General features: G+C 42.0%; 1 protein-coding gene across 5 annotated transcripts in view; it reads right to left on the bottom strand.

The window, feature by feature from the left end:
* neo1a (neogenin 1a) overlaps window positions 1-2,426 on the bottom strand; it is a 243,274-nt gene extending 240,848 nt beyond the window's left edge. For all 5 annotated transcript variants that reach the window (XM_030046518.1, XM_030046513.1, XM_030046517.1 and 2 more), the window contains exon 1: window positions 1,748-2,426. In XM_030046518.1, coding sequence (XP_029902378.1) covers window positions 1,748-1,838 — 91 coding nt within the window. In that variant the 5' untranslated portion in view covers window positions 1,839-2,426. The remainder of the gene's footprint in view (window positions 1-1,747) is intronic.
* Window positions 2,427-21,234: the final 18,808 nt, after the last annotated feature.

Below are 21,234 nucleotides of genomic sequence, written 5' to 3' on the forward strand. Positions count from 1 at the left end.
CAAAGGAACTCCCCGGTCCCCTTAATCTCCTGGTTTTATTACTTTCCAGACAGTCGGCCCATTTCACCCTACCCCCATCTCTCTCTTTTGTACTGATCTCCAGCAAAGCCAAGGAGGGGCTTTTTTTCTCTCTCTCTCTCTCCCTCTCCCTCTCTCTCTCTCCTCTCCCCTTCCCTTCCACCACTGCAGAGCGCTTTTCATGCAGGAGAGGGTCTTTCATCAGCCTCCACACGCAACAGAGCCCAACAGCTAGCTGAGGCCCGTCAGTCCAAAGCCTGTCTTCTCTCCACGTTCATTCTTTTTATCCCGTATGAAAAAAAAAACCCAACATACTTTCAAAGGCATGCAGACTGTCTTTTTTTTTTTTTTTTGACATACACCTATTTTGCATATCATGAAAATGATGGAGAGTAAAAAAAAAAAAAAAACCCCAAACAAACAAACAAACAAAAAAACAACAACAATTGGGCCATGTTGCATTACAGTCAGGTTATCCATTATTCTCCAGGCTACCCGCTGCAGCGTTCGATAAAGAAGTCTAACAGCTTAAATGATACAGATATGTCTTTGTGATGATCAGGTATGTGATAAGGGCATGTGTGTGCTGTTTCTTTTTTTTTTTTTTTTTCTTTTTCCACGGTCCTTCAATTTATCTGAGCCACTCATGCCTTTGAGTGCCTGCAACAGACTGCGGTGTGTTCTGCTGAAACAGGGGGCCCAGGTCAATATCTGATGGCTTGAAAACACACACACACACACACACAAGCACACACATATGGAGAGGGAGAACAAGAAAACGAGTGAATCATCTCACAACAGCAGCTCCAGTTGACATGGGTTTCATAAGAGCGGAGCCGAGACACAGCCCGCAGTGCCGAGCTCCCAGTTCAAAACAATTAACAGAGGCAAATGAATTGGGTTCTGTTTATCCATCAGCTAAACGTGTATTGACGCCCAGGTAATGAGATGTCTGCTGGACTGATGATGCAGGCTTATTACCTGACAGTGAGTCCTAATGACTCTTCTTGCAGTGTATGTGTGTGTGTGTGTGTGATTTTTTTTTTCTCCCAGATGCAAGTTCCTGCCATCCTTTGCAATGCCATGGCTACAGTGTTCAATACAGCCCAGACAAATGGATGACTTCAATGCATAAAAAAAAAAAAAAAATCACTCCACCTGGCTTCCCCTAATCAACACGGTGAACGGAAATGTGGGTGAAGCCGCTGTAAAAGGCAGGTTGGGTCCATAAATCATGTGAAAGGCAAACAGGGGGGAGGAAAAAAAAAAAAAAAGAAAAGAAAAACTATCAACAGTTCAGATGGAGCAGCCGTGTGCAGACAAAAGGACCCAGAGGAGAAGCGTGTTGCTCCACAAGGCTGCTCCGGGGCGCAGCGGTGTGCAGGTTACGCAAAAAGTAGACCAGTTCTTTTAAACTTGGAAGAACCAGAGAGGGTGTGTGTGTGTGTGTGTGTGTGTGTGTGTGTGTGTATGTGTGTGTGAGAGTGTGTGTGTGTGTGTGTGACTTCGGTGGAAATACGGCTGAATTAGCCGCTTAGCTGTGCGCCCACCAGCCGCCCGAGTCCATGTCTGCTTTTCAGCCGGTAGCTCGCACTAGTCCGGGCTTTTTTCTACCTCGTGATACAATGTAACTTCCAACCGAGGCGGAAAAAACACACACACACACACACACACACAACATATATGTACACACAAACAGCGACAGAGTATCATTCTTGAAAGCATTTACCTTTGTCGACATGCTTTGCCACGGTGGTCGCCGCGTAGAGAAAGGTGAGACAGAGGAGAGAGAGGAGCGACAGAGCTCCCCGCTCGGCCATCACTTTTCACAAATAAATCTTTGCAGGCTTCGGCAACCCCAGCGAAGGAAGGAAGAAAAATGTGTGGATTGAAAAAAAAAAAGAAAAAGAAAATAAAAAAGGGTTAAGAAATCCTTTAAAATCCCCCGTCCACCTCCTGCAAATAATACACTCCCAGGGAAGAGTCGAAGAGAAGGAGAAAAAAGTTCAAAGTCTCACCCTACGAAACGCACAGACATCGGAACCAGCGACTCTGAAAACTGGCCGGATGAAACATAGAGGAGAGAGAGGGAGAGAGAGAGGGAGAGAGAGAGAGAGAGAGAGAGAGAGAAACCGACTCAGGTTAGGCAGGCAGACTGTTTTCTCAACTTGGTCGAGGCAGGGGTCGGAGGAGAAAAAAAAAAAACACCGAAATCAATCCATTGCCACGGAGGCGCAGCGCGAGAAAAAAAAATACGCGGACGAATACTGCGCGGTGACCGAAAAGCGCCGATTTTCCTCCTCCGGTGTGTGTCAAGGCGCACAGAAGGACAACAAGAGTCGAGCAGGAGAGAAAAAAAAGATACGAAGATCCGACTGTGAAGGAGAAATCTGCGCCGCGGCCAGCTCTCTGCTCACGGACGGGACGTAAGAGCGGCGTGTTGAAGGGCTGGATCTGATCCGTACCGGCTCCCCGGAAAACAGGGTGTGGAGTCACACGGAAGTTTGGATTGTGGCTGCAGTGTGTGTGTGTGTGTGTGTGTGTGTGTGTGTGTGTGTGTGTGTGTGTGTGTGTGTGTGTGTGTGTGTGTGTGTGTGTGTGTGTGGGCATAACCTAAAATGTGGTGTGGGACTCAGATGAGAGGCATTCACAACAGGCCGGCTAACAGGAACACCGGGACCGGGTCTGAAGAGTTGGTGCCCCCGGTGATATTTGTATTTCCACCAGTTGGTTCAGTTGCTGTGTGAAAACATTTTCTGTAACACTCTACTATAATTACACCTGAATTGAGCATATGTTAATACTCAAATGTGTGAATGATGATGACTTAAGGCATATTAATTTAATTGTAAAGAATGAATGAGATAACTATTAACAGTATTTGTTATAATGTACTGATTCGTTATGAAACAACATAAAATGGTATTAATTACCATTTAACCCTCTTATTATATTTGGGGTCAGTTTGGCCCCATACAGACATTATTAGACATTATTAACTTTTTTTTATTTGATGACTTTTCCTAATTTAATGGGGACAAGTGGGTCAATATAAAACTAACGCGATCATATGTTTTCAGTGTCCTGAACACATTTTGTACACACGGGCTTTCTCTGGGGTCAATTTGACCTCAGGCGTTTTTAGCTGTATAAAACATAAGAAATATCAACATTTTACACACATTTGTTTGTGTTGTTTTTGACACTGAGGGACTATAACATGACATTTATAATCTTCAGAAAACTTCCCCTGTAACCTGTAGTAGCATATCACACCTATATTAGGTGTAATAGTAATATAACCATACCTGCAGTAACACCTGACGTAACATAACACACCTGTAGTAACACCTGTAGTAACATATCAACACCTATAGTAACATAACACACCTGTAGTAACACCTGTAGTAACATAACACACCTGTAGTAACACCTGTAGTAACATAACATACCTCTAGTAACACCTGTAGTAACATATCAACACCTGTAGTAACATAACACACCTGTAGTAACACCTGTAGTAACACAACACACCTGTGGTAGTGAGAGAACCCGTCCAGTTCATATGACATGGAGGTTACATTTTATTTGAAGGGATGTTTAGGTTGTCAGCAAGACACAGGAAGCACCTGACACATAAACTTGGGTATAAATTATTATTCTAAATTATCTGGAGGTTTAAAATTACTGCGGTCAAAATTACCCCAAATGATTAAAATGTTAGTAAATCTGAAGGAAGCAGCAGGGTTAAGGGCGTGTGGTTGAGCTGCTCGCCCTCTGCAGCAGGACGCCATACATCTGCCTGATGAGTTACAGGGATGCATAACTATGTAAAATAATTATTCCTTATGAATTATGCTAATGAATTGGTTGGGCACTTCCCTCTAACTCATTCTTGAAGATTTAATCATTAGCACACGCCCTAACTCATCATCATCCACAAAGTATTAACATACACTTAATTCAGGTATCATTATTCTAAAGTGTTAGTACATTTTCTGCAGCTGATACATTTTTCTAAGTGGGTGCATCCCATTGAAAAAGTTTGTATTTTGGTACAAGTTACCGCAAAGTGGAGCTAAACTGAAAAAAAAAAAATAAAAATAAAAATAAAAGATCAAATTCTGTTAAAGGAGAATATTAGTGTCACTTGGAGTTATAGCCCATTTACTTCTGTCTATTAAAACGACTTTTCCTCCAGGCAAAATGCATGTCAAATGCATGTCATGTATAATTAGATTTTTTATCACTGACTTGTTTTTCATCGTTTTTCAAAAATACAAACTTTTATCAAGTTAAACCTAGCTTGAAATTAACTGCTGTCACGGCTAACACTGACACCCAAAGTAAGAAGATATGGGTGTGACAGTAAAGTTTGGTAGCAAATATGTTTTTCGACGTGGAGATTTCTTTTTTTTTCTTTTCTTTTTTTTTTTTTTTTGGCTGTGGGTGGTAATGGAAGCATTGATATGCAGAGGCTGAACACGGGCACAATGAAAAAAACAATTAAAAAAAGACATTTGATGAAAAGTAATTAAGGCTTCATGTTGATTGTTATGGATTATTCATCGTGCACACTTCTCAAGTCTATGGTAGCTGATTTTTATACTTTAGAGGGATGACTGGCAGCCAGTAAAAGGAATAAAAAACACCCTGAATGCTCCTGTGTGCAGGCAGAAACAGGACGAATATAAAGGAGAAGGGCAACCTAGATGATAGGTGCAAATTGCAAAAAAAGAACGTCATTATTATTCTTTAAAATATTTGTTTTTGTCTCATTTTTTGGTCCTTCCACTTGGGCCTTGGCAGCACGCAGAGGCAGACAATCTGTCTCTCCTCTCTGTCTCCTCTGAGGACGCTCTGTTTTTTTTCTTCAATTACATTTTAACAACATAACTCATGTTTAATTCAACATATGGTGTTGATGTCTCTTATTTTCAAAAGGATAACAATGCAAAACTAGGTTGAATATTACCATCAAAAATGTGTTTGTGTGTGTGTGTGTGTGGGAGTCTGTCTGTCTCTCTGCTGTAACATATTCGCAGAGCTTCACCTTCACTGATTTTCATCTTTCTTTCTTTTATGCTCTCTTGCCGTTGATCATTGCGACGTCCTCGGCTGCTTTTTAGTTCCTCCAACGAGGCTGAACCTTGTTTTTTTATGTTTGCTGTCTTGTGGCGTAACGATATCTGCTGTGTGATATTAGAAAATGCCACTTAAGCACATACAGTGTGAGTGTATACATGCTGTATTACATAAGTTTTAACAGAATGTACTACAAATCGCCGCCTTAACCGCCTTAAATTAACCTATAATGAATCCATCTATTTAAACCTTGATACACAAATAGGTCAAAGAAGGGTGGCTCACATTACCCACATAGCAGATTTACCCCCTTATCGCCTATTTTGGGATAAGTTATGTATCTGTAAATCAGAGGGAGTGTAAACTACAGTATGGCTTCCAGTCAGCAGCTATAACACACCAATAATAAAAAAAAAAAGCTAGTTTTTTGTAAGGGTATTCAGTTTTGCCTCTTGCTCCGTAGATTACACTACCTTTATAAAACTTACATCATTCTGATTTTGCTTAGTATATTACATAATTTTACATCATTTTGATTTTGCTCAGTATATTATACATGATGGATCTGGGCTGCGTAAACGTCTGTGTTTGAAAATGTGAGCTGAAGAATCACCACATAGCTTCCCTTTTCTTTACACCAGGATTCATCTGAGAAGACGTGAGAAAGGTGCATTTTTCCAGGGCACCTATGGGCGTTCTATTTCCAATTTACTGAAGAATTTAATATGATTAGATACAGTGGATCACACTTGATGTTTTCACCTCTTTTATAATCCTGGAACCAAACAGCTTTCTCGTCAAGCTGCGGCATGTTGTCCTCGTCCATCCACGCCCAGTGCATCTGTCCTCATAACTCATTTATATATAGCCCAAATATTAGGAAAGCTCACTTTTCCTGTTTATAAACAACACAGCGTATTGTTCACAGAAATCCAAACAGAGCCAGGGAACATCTGTGTAACTTGATTCTGACAGATTGCATCACGTGACCGCTGGAAATCAGAAGATAGGATTAAGTCCCTTAAGTTTCAGATCAAGTTGCTTAAAATAATCTGGGGAAGTATTGTTATGTAGGACGGGAAATGAAGGAGGAGATAAAGCACATTTCCTTGTTTTTTTTTGTTTTGTTTTGTTTTGTTTTTTTGGAGGGCAGAGGATAGGAGGACTGCTGGAGCAATGGTAGATTTTACTCTGAAAATGTGGCATTCACACGGCTCTCCTTTTGAAGTGAAGTTGTTTCATAATCAAATTTTGAAGGCATGAAAAGATAAATGCTGAGGCTGCGTGTGAACATTGATTATAGGTTTTTTTTTTTTTTGTAGTTAAATGGAACAGAAACATGAAAGCAAAGCCAACAAATGCTGTATTTTCCTTTTGCTTGTGACCGGGCTTCAGGAAAAAAACAAAAAAAAAAGAAAGAAAGAAAGAAAGAAATGGAAAGGAAGAGGGCTTCTTGGAAACGACTGCTATCACAACACTGTTGGGTCACCAAGTAAAATGAAGCCATTCACTGAGATTCATGGAACAGCTCCACCCACTGGTTTGAGTGCTCCATGACATATTAATAAAGACCATTTCCCCCATGGGCATGTCAGAGCCTTATTCTGTGTGATAGGTATCTGTGGGGCTGCCCTGGACCTGCTCTCATTTTACCTGTCAAGCTGAACATTTTCATTCTCGCCTGGTGATTATTTGTCCTGCCTCGCTGATTGCATATGGTGTGCCTCAAGGCTCACCTCTTGAGCCGACACTGTTTTCTTTATATATGTCACCCGGTGGTCATATTTGTCAGCAGAGCACCTTCGTTTCATTCCTGTGACACCTGCACTCGGTCATATCTCTCAGTTAAACGATGATTCCAGTAAATTGTCCCGCTGTTGCCAAGGCCCGCACGTCTCCGAAGCTCCTCCCCGCCCGGTTCAGACGGAGACGCCATCTTTCTCGCTGGAGTGTTTTTCTTCCGGTCCTTTCACCGTGTGCATCAACCGCACCTCAAGAACAGAGGAGATACCTATAGGATTCATGTTCATTCATGTAAATGATTAACATCATTTTTTTGCTTCATATTTAATGAGTGTTCCTAATGTAATGGGCACTACCGGGTAAAGATGAAATTGACATGATATGTTTTCAATGTCCTGTACACACTTTGTAACGCATTGGTTATAAATAACAAAAATCATTACTTAGAAATAATATAAATACATTAAAACACCAAAAATTTATATTTCTTTCCAATTTTAGGTCAGTCAGTGAGATTTTATGGTGATTTGAATATTTTTCCATTGTCGCATAATAGGAATACTGGATGTATGAATGGGGTGGGGGTGGTGGGGAGTTATGTTTTATTTAAAGGGCTATTTAGGTCGTCAACAAAGAAACATAAAGTACTTGACACATAAACTTTGATAACAATTTTAGTTATAATAATTTTGTGAAAGTTTAAACTGCAGGGATCAAATTGAACCCAAACATAAAAGATGTTCAAAAATGTGAACATAACAGGAGGGTTAACCCTATAAAGCCATTTGTATCATGTATGATACACATTTTCAAGTCCGTTTTTCGTTTTCAGTTTAATCAATACTTGACCAAAATACTGTTGTATACCTTTGAACACTTCCCCTGTTCACCCTGTAAGTGCCATACCATTGGCACTTCAAGTACATATCATATATCATACACCAGAAAGGTCGTGTAATAACATATTTTTTGAATTTTTTATATATATATTTTGTTATAGGACCAAATAAAGGGTTCAATTTTCTGCCAATTCTTTCATAGTTCAGGCTTTATAGGGTTAAACCTTGAGCTGCTTCAAACATGGGTTCCCCTTTATACGAACACTGAAAAAATGCATTTTTGTGTCATTTAACAATAATAAGAGACTCGTTTATGAATCCACACCACCTCCTCTTAACCCCATAATCTATATAGGGATGTAAGCATTGCTCCAGATTGTCCTAAATTCTTGGTTATTGAAAAACACATTGCACATTATCACTATTTTTGTTTGCCTGTGTTCATTAAGAACCAATTTGAATGCATTATTGATAACCCGTCAGGCACAGCTTGGTGTTACACGGAGCTACATCTCATATTCTGTAACCCCACTGCGTAAAAACGACTTTATTTGACAGTGACAGAAGAGAGAGAGAAAGGAAATACAGCGGAGAGAGAGAGAGGTGGTGGTATGACATGCAGCGTGAAATCAAACCTGGGCCGTTGTGAGGACGATGTGCTCTGCCAGGTGAGCCAGCGGGGCGTCCCCACAAGGCGTATTGTAAATGTTGTTTATTTGTTTATAATCATTATTGTTCACTTTATTATTATGGTTATTTTGGGGGCTTATGAAGCAAAAAATGAACTGCAGGGATTTAGCTGTGCAGGCTGAAAATCCTCTACCTTCAGCACGGTATCTAAATGTGACATTTGGGTAATGGCAACTTTGAAATAAAGCCTGAGGAGAACATTTATTAAAGTCAGACAGATTCAGTCAGTTTTTGCGTTTGCATGCCCCTCTCTTATATTATATTGACCAACATTTGCTGCTCTACTTAAACTACTCCCACATCCCTGAGAGGAAACTGAACCATTCATCCCAGCACAACAGGAAAGCACACCACAGCTCTTTACAGAATCCACTGCTCGCTGTAAAAGAGGTGATCTATCTCATCTACAGCAGAGCCGAATGCTGGAGTCATTTGACATCCATGGGCCAATTACATTATGCTCATGCTCACAGCTGGCCTCGGGCGCTTTGCTAATTCTTTAAGGGTGTTCCCCCGCTCTCGCCCCCCCCTCCAGCCTGTTGCTCAAAGCTCTGGGAACACATTTCTTCCAGATTAAGAACAAGGTCATACCAAATCTCAAATCTGCAACGTTAAAGAGATGTTCACATCATGAATCAAGCCCTGGCAGCCGTGCCATCGAGGAAATAGCTGTTAGATTACAGCACGAAAAGGACGATGGATTAACTTGCATTTGTAGCAGCTGTTAAGTATAGTATTTCAAACGTCTCTAAATATTTTGAACCCTCTTAAAAGCAGCAGCCATATGCACTGTAAAACATATTCATACATTATTAAATTGCGTGCATGTGTGCGGGGGATGCATATGGCTGATTTTACCATGTAGCTGAGCCAAATTACAAGAACTGGGGTAAATACAGAACGCAGGGAAGTCTATAATAATCAAAATAAATCTGCTCTAGTGCATATAGCTGGGTATGTATCCACCCATTAATTATTAAAAGTTCATCATATTGAATTTTAAACTCCTTTCCCTGTAATACTCCCACCCCTTCTCAGAATCAACTATTTTGCCCAATAGATTGATGTGGATTACCAGTATTGGCACTGAGTTGAACGTGATCCCCGTGTGAACCTGATGTTTATGGCCAGATTAAGTGGAATGCGGATTAGGGAGTAGAGGAGTCAGCCGAGCATCGTCTGCGGTGTGACAGTTGCTGGCTCCGAGGCCCGGCGCAGGATCACCTCGTCCGCCGGCCATATTTACAGCGAGGTTTAGGCGGCTTAGCGGTGCGGCGGCAGGGTCACATGTAGGGAAGCTGAAGACATTTCCTTTCATTTCCTCCGGTGATTGTGCTCTTTTCCCCCTCTGCATGTTATTAACCCCCCCCCCCCCTTGCCTTGAGAGCAACCTTTTCGCATCGTGTGAGGCTTAGTGAGGGTTTTTATGAAATCCTGACAAACTCTATGGGAGATGTGCATTAATAATAACACAGGGTGCCCCTAGTTACTGCTTTACTCTTTGAATGTTTCCCCTAAATTTCCCCTGAGGTCGCTTCAAAGTTAGAGGAAAACATTTGCTTCCTTAATTGTAGGGCAGTGTGTTGCATCCATATTGTGTATCAGCTGGTTGCAGCTGCATTGAAGGTCCATCGCACTTATATGGAGTGAGATATTCAAATATCATATCTACATGTCTCGTGCATCATTTAATACACATTTCCCTGGAATTCAGCAGGACGTGTTTGGCGTCTTTGGAAAACGTGGGATCTCTGTGATGCGTGCACGTGTGTGATGTTTTTAATGAATTTTAATCACTTTAATCCCTGATTTCCCCCTTACATTTTCCCTTAAACAGCTTAGTTATAGGGAAATAACATTTTCTCATATTGTAATGTCTTATTGGAGGGCACGGACAACCTTTAGCCACCAATTCAGAAATGTACAGGGCTATTTTTCAGTGGGTGGGAGGCCAGCATGTTTATCCCCCTGAACTCTGATTTTACCTTTCAATTTCCCCTTAACCTTATAAAGCCATTTGTATCATGTATGATACACATTTTCAATTCTGTTTTTCGTTTTCAGTTTAATCAATACTTGATCAAAATACTGTTGTATACCTTTGGACACTTCCCCTGTTCACCCTGGACCATACCATTGGCACTTCAAGTACATATCATATATCATACACCAGAAAGGTCGTGTAATAACATATTTGTTGATTTTTTTATATATACATTTTGTTATAGGACTAAATAAAGGGTTCAATTTCAAAAAAGTGGAATTTTCTGCCAATTCCATAGTTCAGGCTTTATAGGGTTAAACCTTGAGCTGCTTCAAACATGGGTTCCCCTTTATGGGAACACTGAAAAAATCCATTGTCATGTCATTTAACAATAATAAGAGACTCGTTTATAAATCCACACCACCTCTTCTTAACCTCACAATCTATATAGGGATGTAAGCATTGCTCCAGATTGCCCTGAATTCTTGGTTATTGAAAAACACATCGCAGATTATCGCTTTTCAAAAAATTGGAATTTTCTGCCAATTCTTTCATAGTTCAGGCTTTATAGGGTTAACTGGAGAGTTAGAAAAAAATCAACAACATTTTTTTCCATATTGTAGCACAGTAACACATCCATGTTGTGTCTCTGCTGTTTGCAGCTTCATTGAAGCTCCGTCACACTTATATCGAGTGAAATATTCAAAGCCGAGATGCTGTTGTTTCATGGTTGCAGCATCACATAAGATATAAATAGCTGCATGTGTTGTGCATCATTTTATACACATTTCTGTGGAATCCAGCAGGACATGTTTGGTGTCTTTGGAAACCTCGGGATCTCCGCCAGAATTTAAAATAATGTTTTGTGGGTTTGAACAAAGCTCGGTGACCAAATGAGTGTGTGTGTATGTGTATGTGTCACACATTTGGCCGTGGAGACAAACAGCTGCTGTGTACCTGGCCCAAACCCCAGGCTATAGATGGCAGCACACCGCCTCACGCAGCCCGCTCACCTGCCACTGCACGGTCCGTCCTGACTTCAGCAGCGAGGAGGCGGCGTGCACGCACATGCCCTGTCATACATGTGCTTACACGGGCACATTTTCCACAGCCTGGCACACCTCACCTCACACATGTCAGCACTTTCTCTTTCGCGTACATGCTCTTGCTGCGGTTCCTGGTAGTCATTATTCTAATTACCTCTCAGGATGCTGCCGGAGTAACGCAGCCTGTGGCCCGTCAGAGAGGGTGGCTTGATTGACCTCAGCAGCCACAGGGAGAACGAGGCCGGAGAGGGCAGCGGCGGAGATTTTCATCCACAGCGAGCAGACAAATTGGAATCGGTGACCGTCTGAACTCCTGGTAATAGCATGAATTCTGACGGCTTCGTTTGAAACCAGAAATCCTGATCATTGTCTCGAGGGTTACCCTGAAACCAGCCTGATTCCATCTCACATTTGTAATAATTGTAATAAATATATTCTCCCCCACTAATGACAATGGTGCAATGGTGCATTCACAGCCTCTCCAAGTTGTAAGCAGCTCCACAGAAACAGAAACAACAGAACAGAAACACCACACAGGGCTACATTTGAAGAAACTGCAAAACAAAACAAAATGAATAACTAAATAAAAAAGTGGGCGGAGTCTGTGAGGAAGTGGGTGTGGTCTAACCTGTGTGCAACGTTAACTTGTTGTTCCTTAAACCTCCAGCTGTGTCCCACACTGCAAAAAGTCCAGATCTTACCAAGATTATTTGTCTTATTTCAAGTAAAAATGTCTTATTTCTAGTCAAAATATCTCATTACACTTAAAATAAGACATGATCACCTCAGAAGTAACTTGTTTTTAGACAAATTTTGCCAATGAAACGAGCAAATTTTCACTTGTGACACAAGTGAACAAGTGAAAATTTGCTCGTTTCATTGGCAAAATTTGTTTCTTGTTGCAAATCCTAACCCTAGTGAAAATCGTCTAAAAACAAGTTATTTCTGAGGTGATCATGTCTTATTTTAAGTGTAATGAGATATTTTGACTAGAAATAAGACATTTTTACTTGAAAAAAGACAAATAATCTTGGTAAGATTTGGACTTTTTGCAGTGCAAACGTATACTCTATACTTGTTCTTACCACGTTTTGAGTATGTAGTGTGTTCACACAGTAAATATATGAAAATGCAGGAAACTCAAGAATGTCAACATATATAGTCAATTGGCGCAGTATTTTTCCCACAATGCAGTGCACTGTGGAGTGGGAGGAGCTAATCAGAGGGCAACAGTAAATGAGACGTTCATAAAAAACCAAAATGTACTCCGATATCAGTTGAGATACAGGTCACATGACACCAGTGTACCATGTTGTATTTCTATCCTACTAACTGCCTAAACAGCAGACTGTGGAAAAGAGTACATTATAGTTACTGTTTGGTATCAGTATGTGCTGTACTTGTGGGTTTGTGGTGTTAATATGTTGGGAAGTTTAATGTCTGGTTGTGATGTGCCACGCCCGCTGCCACGCCCCCTTTTTGGCCAATGGGCATGGAAAGTTAGGCTCGTCTTCCTTGACAAACAATGATTTTTTTTAGGAATTTTATGTATAAATTTAGGTTTCGGCTGATTGAGTCCAGGAATGGTATTATTATGTCTTTAACTGACCCTACCAAAAGTGAGACAATATATTCCTCCAGCCTTTGGAAATACTGGAACCATCACTTGTATGGTCAAGGGCACATGTCTATCTATGTGTAATCTTTTATGTTTGTCTGTATACTATGTGTGTCTCTTATATCTGTACCTTGAGTCTGTTAATAAAGTAATAAAAATTATATATTCAGTTATATATTATATGTTATATAGTTATGAACAGCAAGTGCATAATGTGGGTGAACCCGAGCACAGAGCTGATGTGACTGAACCAGGCAGTCGTTTGACCTTGAAGCGCTGCGCTGTCATATAAGAGTGATGGGGTTGGGGTGGTGGATGGGTCTTTACATTGGCCTTCAAATGCCTTTTCAATTCTGGCAAACATTTCTCTCATTTAACCACGGCCAAAGTCTTTCTTAACTTTAACCAAATTGTTTGGATTTTTTTGGGGGCGAGCTCCTCACCACTGGTGTTGTGGATAAATGGCGAGCCCTTGTGGTCTGAGGTTTGGCTCAGATAGGAGTTACAGCTCGTGAGGAGTGGGCGAAATTTTGATGACAATTTGACCTCAAACAGCTCAAACAGCGCTGGAGTGTGGCTACCCGACCCGAGCCTGTCGGGACCCACCGGGACCGAACAGGTCGGGCCAGGTCCGGACAAAAATGCGGGGTCGTGCTCGGTCATGTCGGCGTTAGTTTAGTGAAACTCGTGTGAAAAACAATAATATCCCGTACAGTGCAGTTTACAGTTTGTGAGATGATGCTGAAGGCAACACGTAGACTATTTCAGGTGGTGAATGTAACCTAGTGATGGAGGACAAGCAAAATCTGGGGCTTAGGTCGGGTTCAGACACAAAAAGAGAACGCCTGTCAGGTTCGGGTGGGGCTCGGTTACCACGCCCCCGTCTCGGGTCGGGTTCAGACAAAAATATGTGGCCCGATCCGCACTCTAAACAGCACCCACCTGAGATTCAGTCCATCCTCTTGTTAGCTCCCGATTCTTTTGTTGAAAGCCCAAGAGCAGACCGGAGTCAGTCTTCAATTTTCTGATGCAATATTTATTATGGTCACATATAAAGTAAGGCAGCGCTGGTCTCAGTGTGACAGAGCTCCCGCAGGATCTCCGTCAGAATGAGCCCTGATATCAGGAAATGATGCACATTTATGTTCTTGGGCTGGGCCTGCCCCGTATATAGGTTGGACTTAAACGCAACCGAGAATAATTGGCCAGTTACCCGACATGGACAGGCCAACCACTGTCCATGCCCTGTTTCTGGAAAGTGTGATGCTATGTGTGTGAATGTTGACTGGGCATGTATCTAATGCAGACCTAAATAACATAGCTTTAATGTGGGCGCATGGGGTCAGCAATCAAAAACATACAGAAAAAAAATACTTAATTCCTCCTCAAAGCGGCAATACAATATATATTTTTGTATATATCTACAATGCCTTGTTCTCCACTCAAACTCATGCCATCTTGTGTCCAAAAATCCCTTTCAAGCAAAATTTTAGTTGCCTAAACTGAAGCTGAACTTTATCCGTCATGCACCTGAAGTTGTGTAACTCAACTCATTATTATTATTATTATTAATTACAGTGGCTGCCTTTGACATTAATATGCTTTTTCTACATATTGTGCACATCTCATGTTTGTACATCTATTGTTTTGTGTTTTTTTCTTCTTCTTTTTATTGTTTTAATGTGCTGAACAGTTGCTGGACTGTGAAGGGCCAGGCGGAGAGGGAGTCGGTGTGTCAGTGCGATTAGCTCCCTGCAGCCTTTTGTTTCCTCAGAAAAGACACATCACTTCTCTCTTAAGAGAGCCGGCGCGGGACGGCGGCGACCAGGTGTGCTTTAAATGTCAATGGTTTTTAATGAAAGGAATAGAAATTCAATTCATGCTCATTAGGCTTGACAGTTCTTGGTTGGATGAATCTGTTCACCCCGTTACAGTTCACAGCTACAGCTCCGTGTTCATGTGTGTTTCACAGGGAAGGGACTGAGTGGCTCTATTTAATCTCCAGCTCATTTATTGAATATGGACAGCCCCTGCACTCCAAAGCCTGCAGTTACATCTAAGTGCAATACTTGAAAGAGAAAAGTCATTTAAATGGGATATTAAAGTTGAGGGAAGGTGTAATTTGTCAAAAATGGCATTTCAAAAGAATTTGAGCGCCGAAGATAATGCGGTCTCGAGAGCGCTCGGCCCCTCTTCCCCTCCTCTCTGCTAGACTCCATCTCGTGGAGGCAGAGGCTTCTTTAACATCCCAGCAGGGGCCTGGCGCTCCGAGACGCTAGGCTAACAAACCAAGCGGCGTAAACACAGGCTTCAAAACGAATACTCGATGCTGTGTGGATTTTCACCACGCTGCCCGCTTTGAGTTAGCCATTGAAATATGTTTGCGGAGGCCAGCTGTGCAGGCCGCAGGATTTTTTTCCCCGTATAATGAGTAAATATTTGGAGCCTTTTGGGGAGCCCTGTTGATACGCGCATATTTGAAATATAGTGCTGTAATTGTTACAGCGTAGTGCGAAGTGTGTGAAAACTTTGAAAGGAGGAAAAGATGATGAGCCGTCCAAGCCTCTGCTTTTCACACTGTTGCACGGAGCGCGATCAATTTTGAAAGAGCACGTTGACACCCTCTTGTCCTCTCCAGATGGGCTTGGTTTGTTTTATGGAGTTGCCCTGAATGGATGGCTTTCTATTGCATGTAATGAGCACCATTGAGATGAGGTGAAGTCACTTAGGGGGCTGTCTGGGCAACACATGCAGCCTTCCCAAGATGTATGACCGCAAGCTCCCTTCCCTACTGGCTCCCCTCCCGCCTCCCCCCTCCAGCCCCTGCTCTTGTGGTTAAGGGCCGTCTTCCTGCCAGAGGAGGTCGACTGTTGTTGTTGGAAATGCCAGGGCCACTTAAAGCGGCTCTCTCAATCAGTGGCAACTGCATCTCCTTTAGCGGGGCTCGGGGACAGCACAGCAAAACACGGAATAAGAAGCAGCGCCTAATCTTCCATGCTCGATGCACTCTCAGCTTAGAAAAACGCAACCGTTTTGTCCTGATAAATGGGATACAGGTTTCCGTAAGTGTTTCATTTTGGTAGTGGATGGCCAATTTCGCGAGCATATTTTCTGTGCTTATTCCTCCATTTTCAGGCTAAGCAGGTACTCTCGGCCACATGGGTGTACTGTAATGTTTTATCCATGATGGATGATCATACTCCTTTACCAGGGAGGTGGCCAGTGGGCCAGGCACGATGTAACGAGTCCAAGCTACAGCAGAGCTGCCCAGACTGACAATGAAATGGAGGGTGCCATATTGCAATAATGGGAAAGAGGGAGAGGGAGAGAGAAAATAAGAGAGGGAGGGAGGAGAAATACAGAGAGCTCCAACAGGGAAGCAAAATACCGCAATCTGTTCTGGCAGAACAGATTGAAACGATTACAGTGAGGGGAATATTCATTTTTTTCTCCCTCTCCACCTCATCTGTCATGAAGTGCATGAATGCATTGACCAGAGTGAGGGAGCGAGGGGATGTATAGTCTTTGCCAAATTCTGCTTTTCTGTTTGTAGCACCCTGAATTGCTCTTGGTTTTATGAATAACAAGTGCGAGGAAGACAGTGACTAATGATAAGATTAGCAGTTAAACACTTGAACACAAAAGAGTCACTGGCAGTGCAGCCTGTGTTTCTGGCCGTGTTGTTGTCAGGTAGCGTGCTTCCTCTTATTCTCTGGCCAAATGAAAGCGAGATTTGTCGCTGATATATTTCCAACACAAGTGCAGTTTGAGAGCAAAAGGCTTTTCAGCTGTGTCAAACACTCAGAATCCTCCAGAATCAAAGAGTAAGCTGTGATTTAAGCATGACAGTGACATTTCAGTTATATTGTAGCAACAGTTACTTTGCATATCTTGCTGGCTGCTGTGCTCAGTCCATGATAGTAGAAAATGAAGAAGAAGAAGAAGACCAAATTGTGTATTGTCACACATTCAAAATTGTGTTTTTTCCAAACCGTTATTGATTATAGGGGAGACTGGGGTAAGATGAGCAATTTTTCATATTTAGGATCACTACATCAAGGCAATCATAGTTTTGTTGCTAACTAATATATCTGCATATATTTCAAGATGTTGTGCATCTCTTCAAACAAACAGAATGAGTGTAAACATAACTGTTTCCATAATATAGCATGTCCAAAAAAAGTGGTCTTGTGGCACAACTTACCCCGTGTATGGGGTAAGTTGAGCATAGGGGCGGGGTAAGTTGAGCCATATCCCTACCCCCCCCACCCCCCCCACCCTCCTCCCCACCTCCATCCCACCCCTCCCTCACCTTCTCCCTCCCTAAATAACAGTCACTTCTTCACATTCATGTGTATTTTTATTTATTAAACACAATTCAACAGGTACAATAAACAGCTGTTTTAACATGCCTTAAAGTGCGCCTGGGAAGAGAACATTAACAGCTGTGTTTTTGGAAAGAAAACACTAGAACACTAGTTTCTTGGTGTCCTTGCTGACAGTAAGGTCAGTTATGAACATATGAACACATTTGAACATTGAACCAAAATACACTTACCCCATACACTTTTTATTTATTTATTTATTTGTTCATTCATTCATTCATTCATTCATTCATTCAATATTTCATATTTATTTAATATTTAAGACATTTAGGCTACAGCCAAAATACACTTATTAAGTGTATGGGGCTCCGGCTCAACTTACCCCTGGCCAAATGGCTCAACTTACCCCAGAGCTACCATTTTGACTTTTTTAGTCCCCACAGCTAAAATGGTGCACTTTTAGGTTTATGACCTCATGTTGTAGCTCATAGATACCACAACTGATGTATAAAACGAATTTAAAATGATCTGTTTTGGTCTTAACACAATTCTCATGAAACTTACAATAGACTGAATTCACTTTCAAGAGTAAAAAATGTTTTTTTTTTTTTTAGAAATAAATGTCTAACCACTTTACCCATGTGGTTCTTACCTTCACAGACTCCATGAAATGATGTGTACCTCCTAAATATTTGGTCAAATGATCAATGTTTTTTACTGTTTCCTAGCAACAGGGGGTGGCTCAACTTACCCTTTGGCTCAACTTACCCCAGTCTCCCCTATTCTGGAAGGTATGGATATCCAGTTAGCTGGTTAACCCGTTGTTTTAAATGAACTGCTCACTCAGAATGGTTAAACGGTTCATTCACATTTTCTAAATAGCATTTTGTACTTGTTGTATATGGTGACTGTGTAAAAATGTTAGAGAAGGTGAATACGTCAGAATTATTTGGCTGAGCGAGGTCTAATGATGTTACATGGACGATGGCAGTATGTAGAACATTTCCGGCCTTCTGCCATGAAACAGCTGAGGCGAAATGAAGAGAGCAAGAAGCTTAATTTGCAATCATTTGATGCAAAAAAAACAATGACGCTTGGTGTGTGATAAACTGTGTGATAAACTGCTCAAATACATGTTGCAACACATCAAAGACAGGCAGCCAGTCCATCAGGCCGAGGCAAAGGACACGCAACCAACGAGCCTCGCCTCATTTTCACTGCGTCCGGCCACGACATGTGAGTCAGAGGCCTATCAGCTTCCTCCAATCAGAGTGCAGCACAACAAGGCTCAACAAGGACGCTAAGAGACGAGGCAGAGCGAGCGGCCGTCGGGAATGTAGGACTAGAAATGTGAAATTGGCACTTGTCACGCAAAAAAAAAAAAAAAAAAGATACCTGCTTTTCAACTGGTCATCGACGACTCATATCAGTGGCTGTGCTGTCGATAAGATCTAATTTCAGCCAATGGATGGTTGGAAATTCGGATGTGGTGTTTTGCTGGCAGTGTGTGTGTGTGTGTGTGTGTGTGTTGGAGAGCAGCGCTACCCACCAACTGAAAGTACACAAGGCTCTACAGTGAAGTCAGCTCCACGAGTCACAGAAGAGATTTCAATCGCTGCGATGCCAAAACTCAGCAAATATGCATACATTTGCAGTTTTGGGATTCTGTCATTTACTTTCAGTGTTTCCATTCAGTGAGGCTGTCGACATCCTGATGCACCACGGTTATCTGATGACTGGAGTCACTGGTTGCTTTGCAGAAGAAGTTTTTCCATGCAAAACGTCAGATGTGTAAATTACACAACAGCATATTAACATTAAAACACTTCTCACAGGTTAATGCAGCGATAATTTAACTCTGTTCTTCACAGTGGCTGCTTTTCCTTTTCACATTGAGCTACATTTCACTGAGAATACTTTAAACAACATTATGAATGCAGGATTGTTGCTGAAGTATTTTTTTCTTTCCAGTAGCCTACGGTAGTTCCACGTTTTCCTCATTAAATGGTTTGGCCACTTTTTCATCCACTGAATAAGGTCCAGTTTGAGAATTGGCGTAATTATCCTTTAAGTTCTGTTCTTTTGTCGATAATCTTTTCCATCAGTCGAGCTCCCATTTAATGTACCGGTGCAGCATTTTTGCACGTTTGCAGTCACAAAGAAGAAAGGCCTAGAAGGGAGCTTTGTTTAGCTTGTTCCTCTTTTTTCTTTTCTTTTCTTTTGTTTCCTTTCCTCTTACCGAGGGGAGCTTAATCAGATATTTATGTGACTCAGATGCAAGGCTGTCAAAAATTTAGGTTGGAATGTCCCAATCTGCGAGCTGCGAGTGAACGCCGGCGGAGTTAAGGTTTCACTCGCAGCAAAACGATCCTGGAGGTACAGCACATCCCCGGCTTACTGCAGATAAAAGAGAAACCTCTCCAAATGACTGCAGAGGAGGCTCAGACAAAATCGTCCCGTGTCACACCGAGCACAGACAGTGTGCATTCATCACAGCAGCCAGACATTTGTACGATCGGAGGCCCTCACTGTGAACTCAACTAACATGCCACAGCGACATGTCAGGCAGAAAAATGACGCATTAACTCCCCACAGTCCATTACAATGCATTACACTAGCGTGCCTGCCTCCTTTCCAATACTTATTATTCTTGCCCTGTAATTAGGCCTGGCTGCAAAAAAAAAAAAGTCGATTTGTTTACCACGATGTTTCTATCTCATTATGTCTTGAATACATTCCTCAGAGGTTTACTCTGCATGTAGCCTACGGAGCGCGGGGGTAGCCGGGGTTGTTTTCAGCTATGATGGATGGCTCGTCCTTTGTTCTCTGAAAGAAATAATGTTCGTTTTCTCCTCTCGTGTAAGTCATGGCCTTGGCGTTTGCAATGGGTGTGTTACTTATATCAGAGCAGCGGACAATAGGTAGGTTTACAGAAACACCTTCCAGGTCCTAACAAGGACACAGTCCAGTTTCGCATAACGTACATTATATTTTCTGTTGTGGAATTTGTAAATAGGAGTAAAAATGATCATCCGGGTTCAACGGTGCCCTCGACTTCGACCATAAACTGTTGCAGACCAGCACGTTGCGAGCTTTGTCGTCCGCTCCATGCATGGACCGCATGTCATGTCTGTCATGTCAGCCACAACAATGGCACGGTTCCTGCAACATTGTGCTCTGTTTCTTGCTGCGTTTTTTATCCTTTGCTGTGGATTAGATAGTGGAGGAGGAAATAGAAATGTCACTGGAAAAATGGAGCAGCACTGTTGTTGCGCTGTTGCCTCAGTCTCTGCTGAACAATACGTTGCATGAATTACAGTTTGGATATGACAAATTTCCAATACGCTTTATGGAGCTGTTGTTTGAATTTGGCTGAGTGGTTGTATTTAAATTTAGTTGGAGAGGTTTTATTTACAGGCAGAGCGAGCAGGATGTGATGGTTGTGGTTTGTAAACACTGGCTGAGCTAACCGCTGGCAGCCAGTTTTCCTTTCCTAGGATGGCAACAGAATGAAATGACTCCCCAAAATGTGTCCCATCGCCCCCTACCAAGCCAAGAGCCAAGAGTCTCTCTTGCTGTGGAACAAGATTTGTCCGCTTGTTGTGTCTCCTCACCAATTTTCCTTTTTTTTCCACGCCTGTGATTTTCATAGCTTCCTACTGGATGTGGTGCTACCGATCTGGCACTGTACTGCGCTGTGATTGGCTGGGAGCTGCACACCTGCTGCCCACAGGCCGATGCCCGGAAGGGTCCTTTGTTGAAGAGTCCATGTCAGAGTCTTGTTTTTTTTTTTTTTTTTTTTTTTTTTTTTTATTAGAAAAATCCTGCTTATTCTGCCTTTAAGTGCATGGATTAAAGTGTGAGTGCAACTTTTCGTCCAGTTTCC

Source organism: Myripristis murdjan, chromosome 3, assembly GCF_902150065.1.
Source record: "Myripristis murdjan chromosome 3, fMyrMur1.1, whole genome shotgun sequence".
Lineage (NCBI taxonomy): Eukaryota > Metazoa > Chordata > Actinopteri > Holocentriformes > Holocentridae > Myripristis > Myripristis murdjan.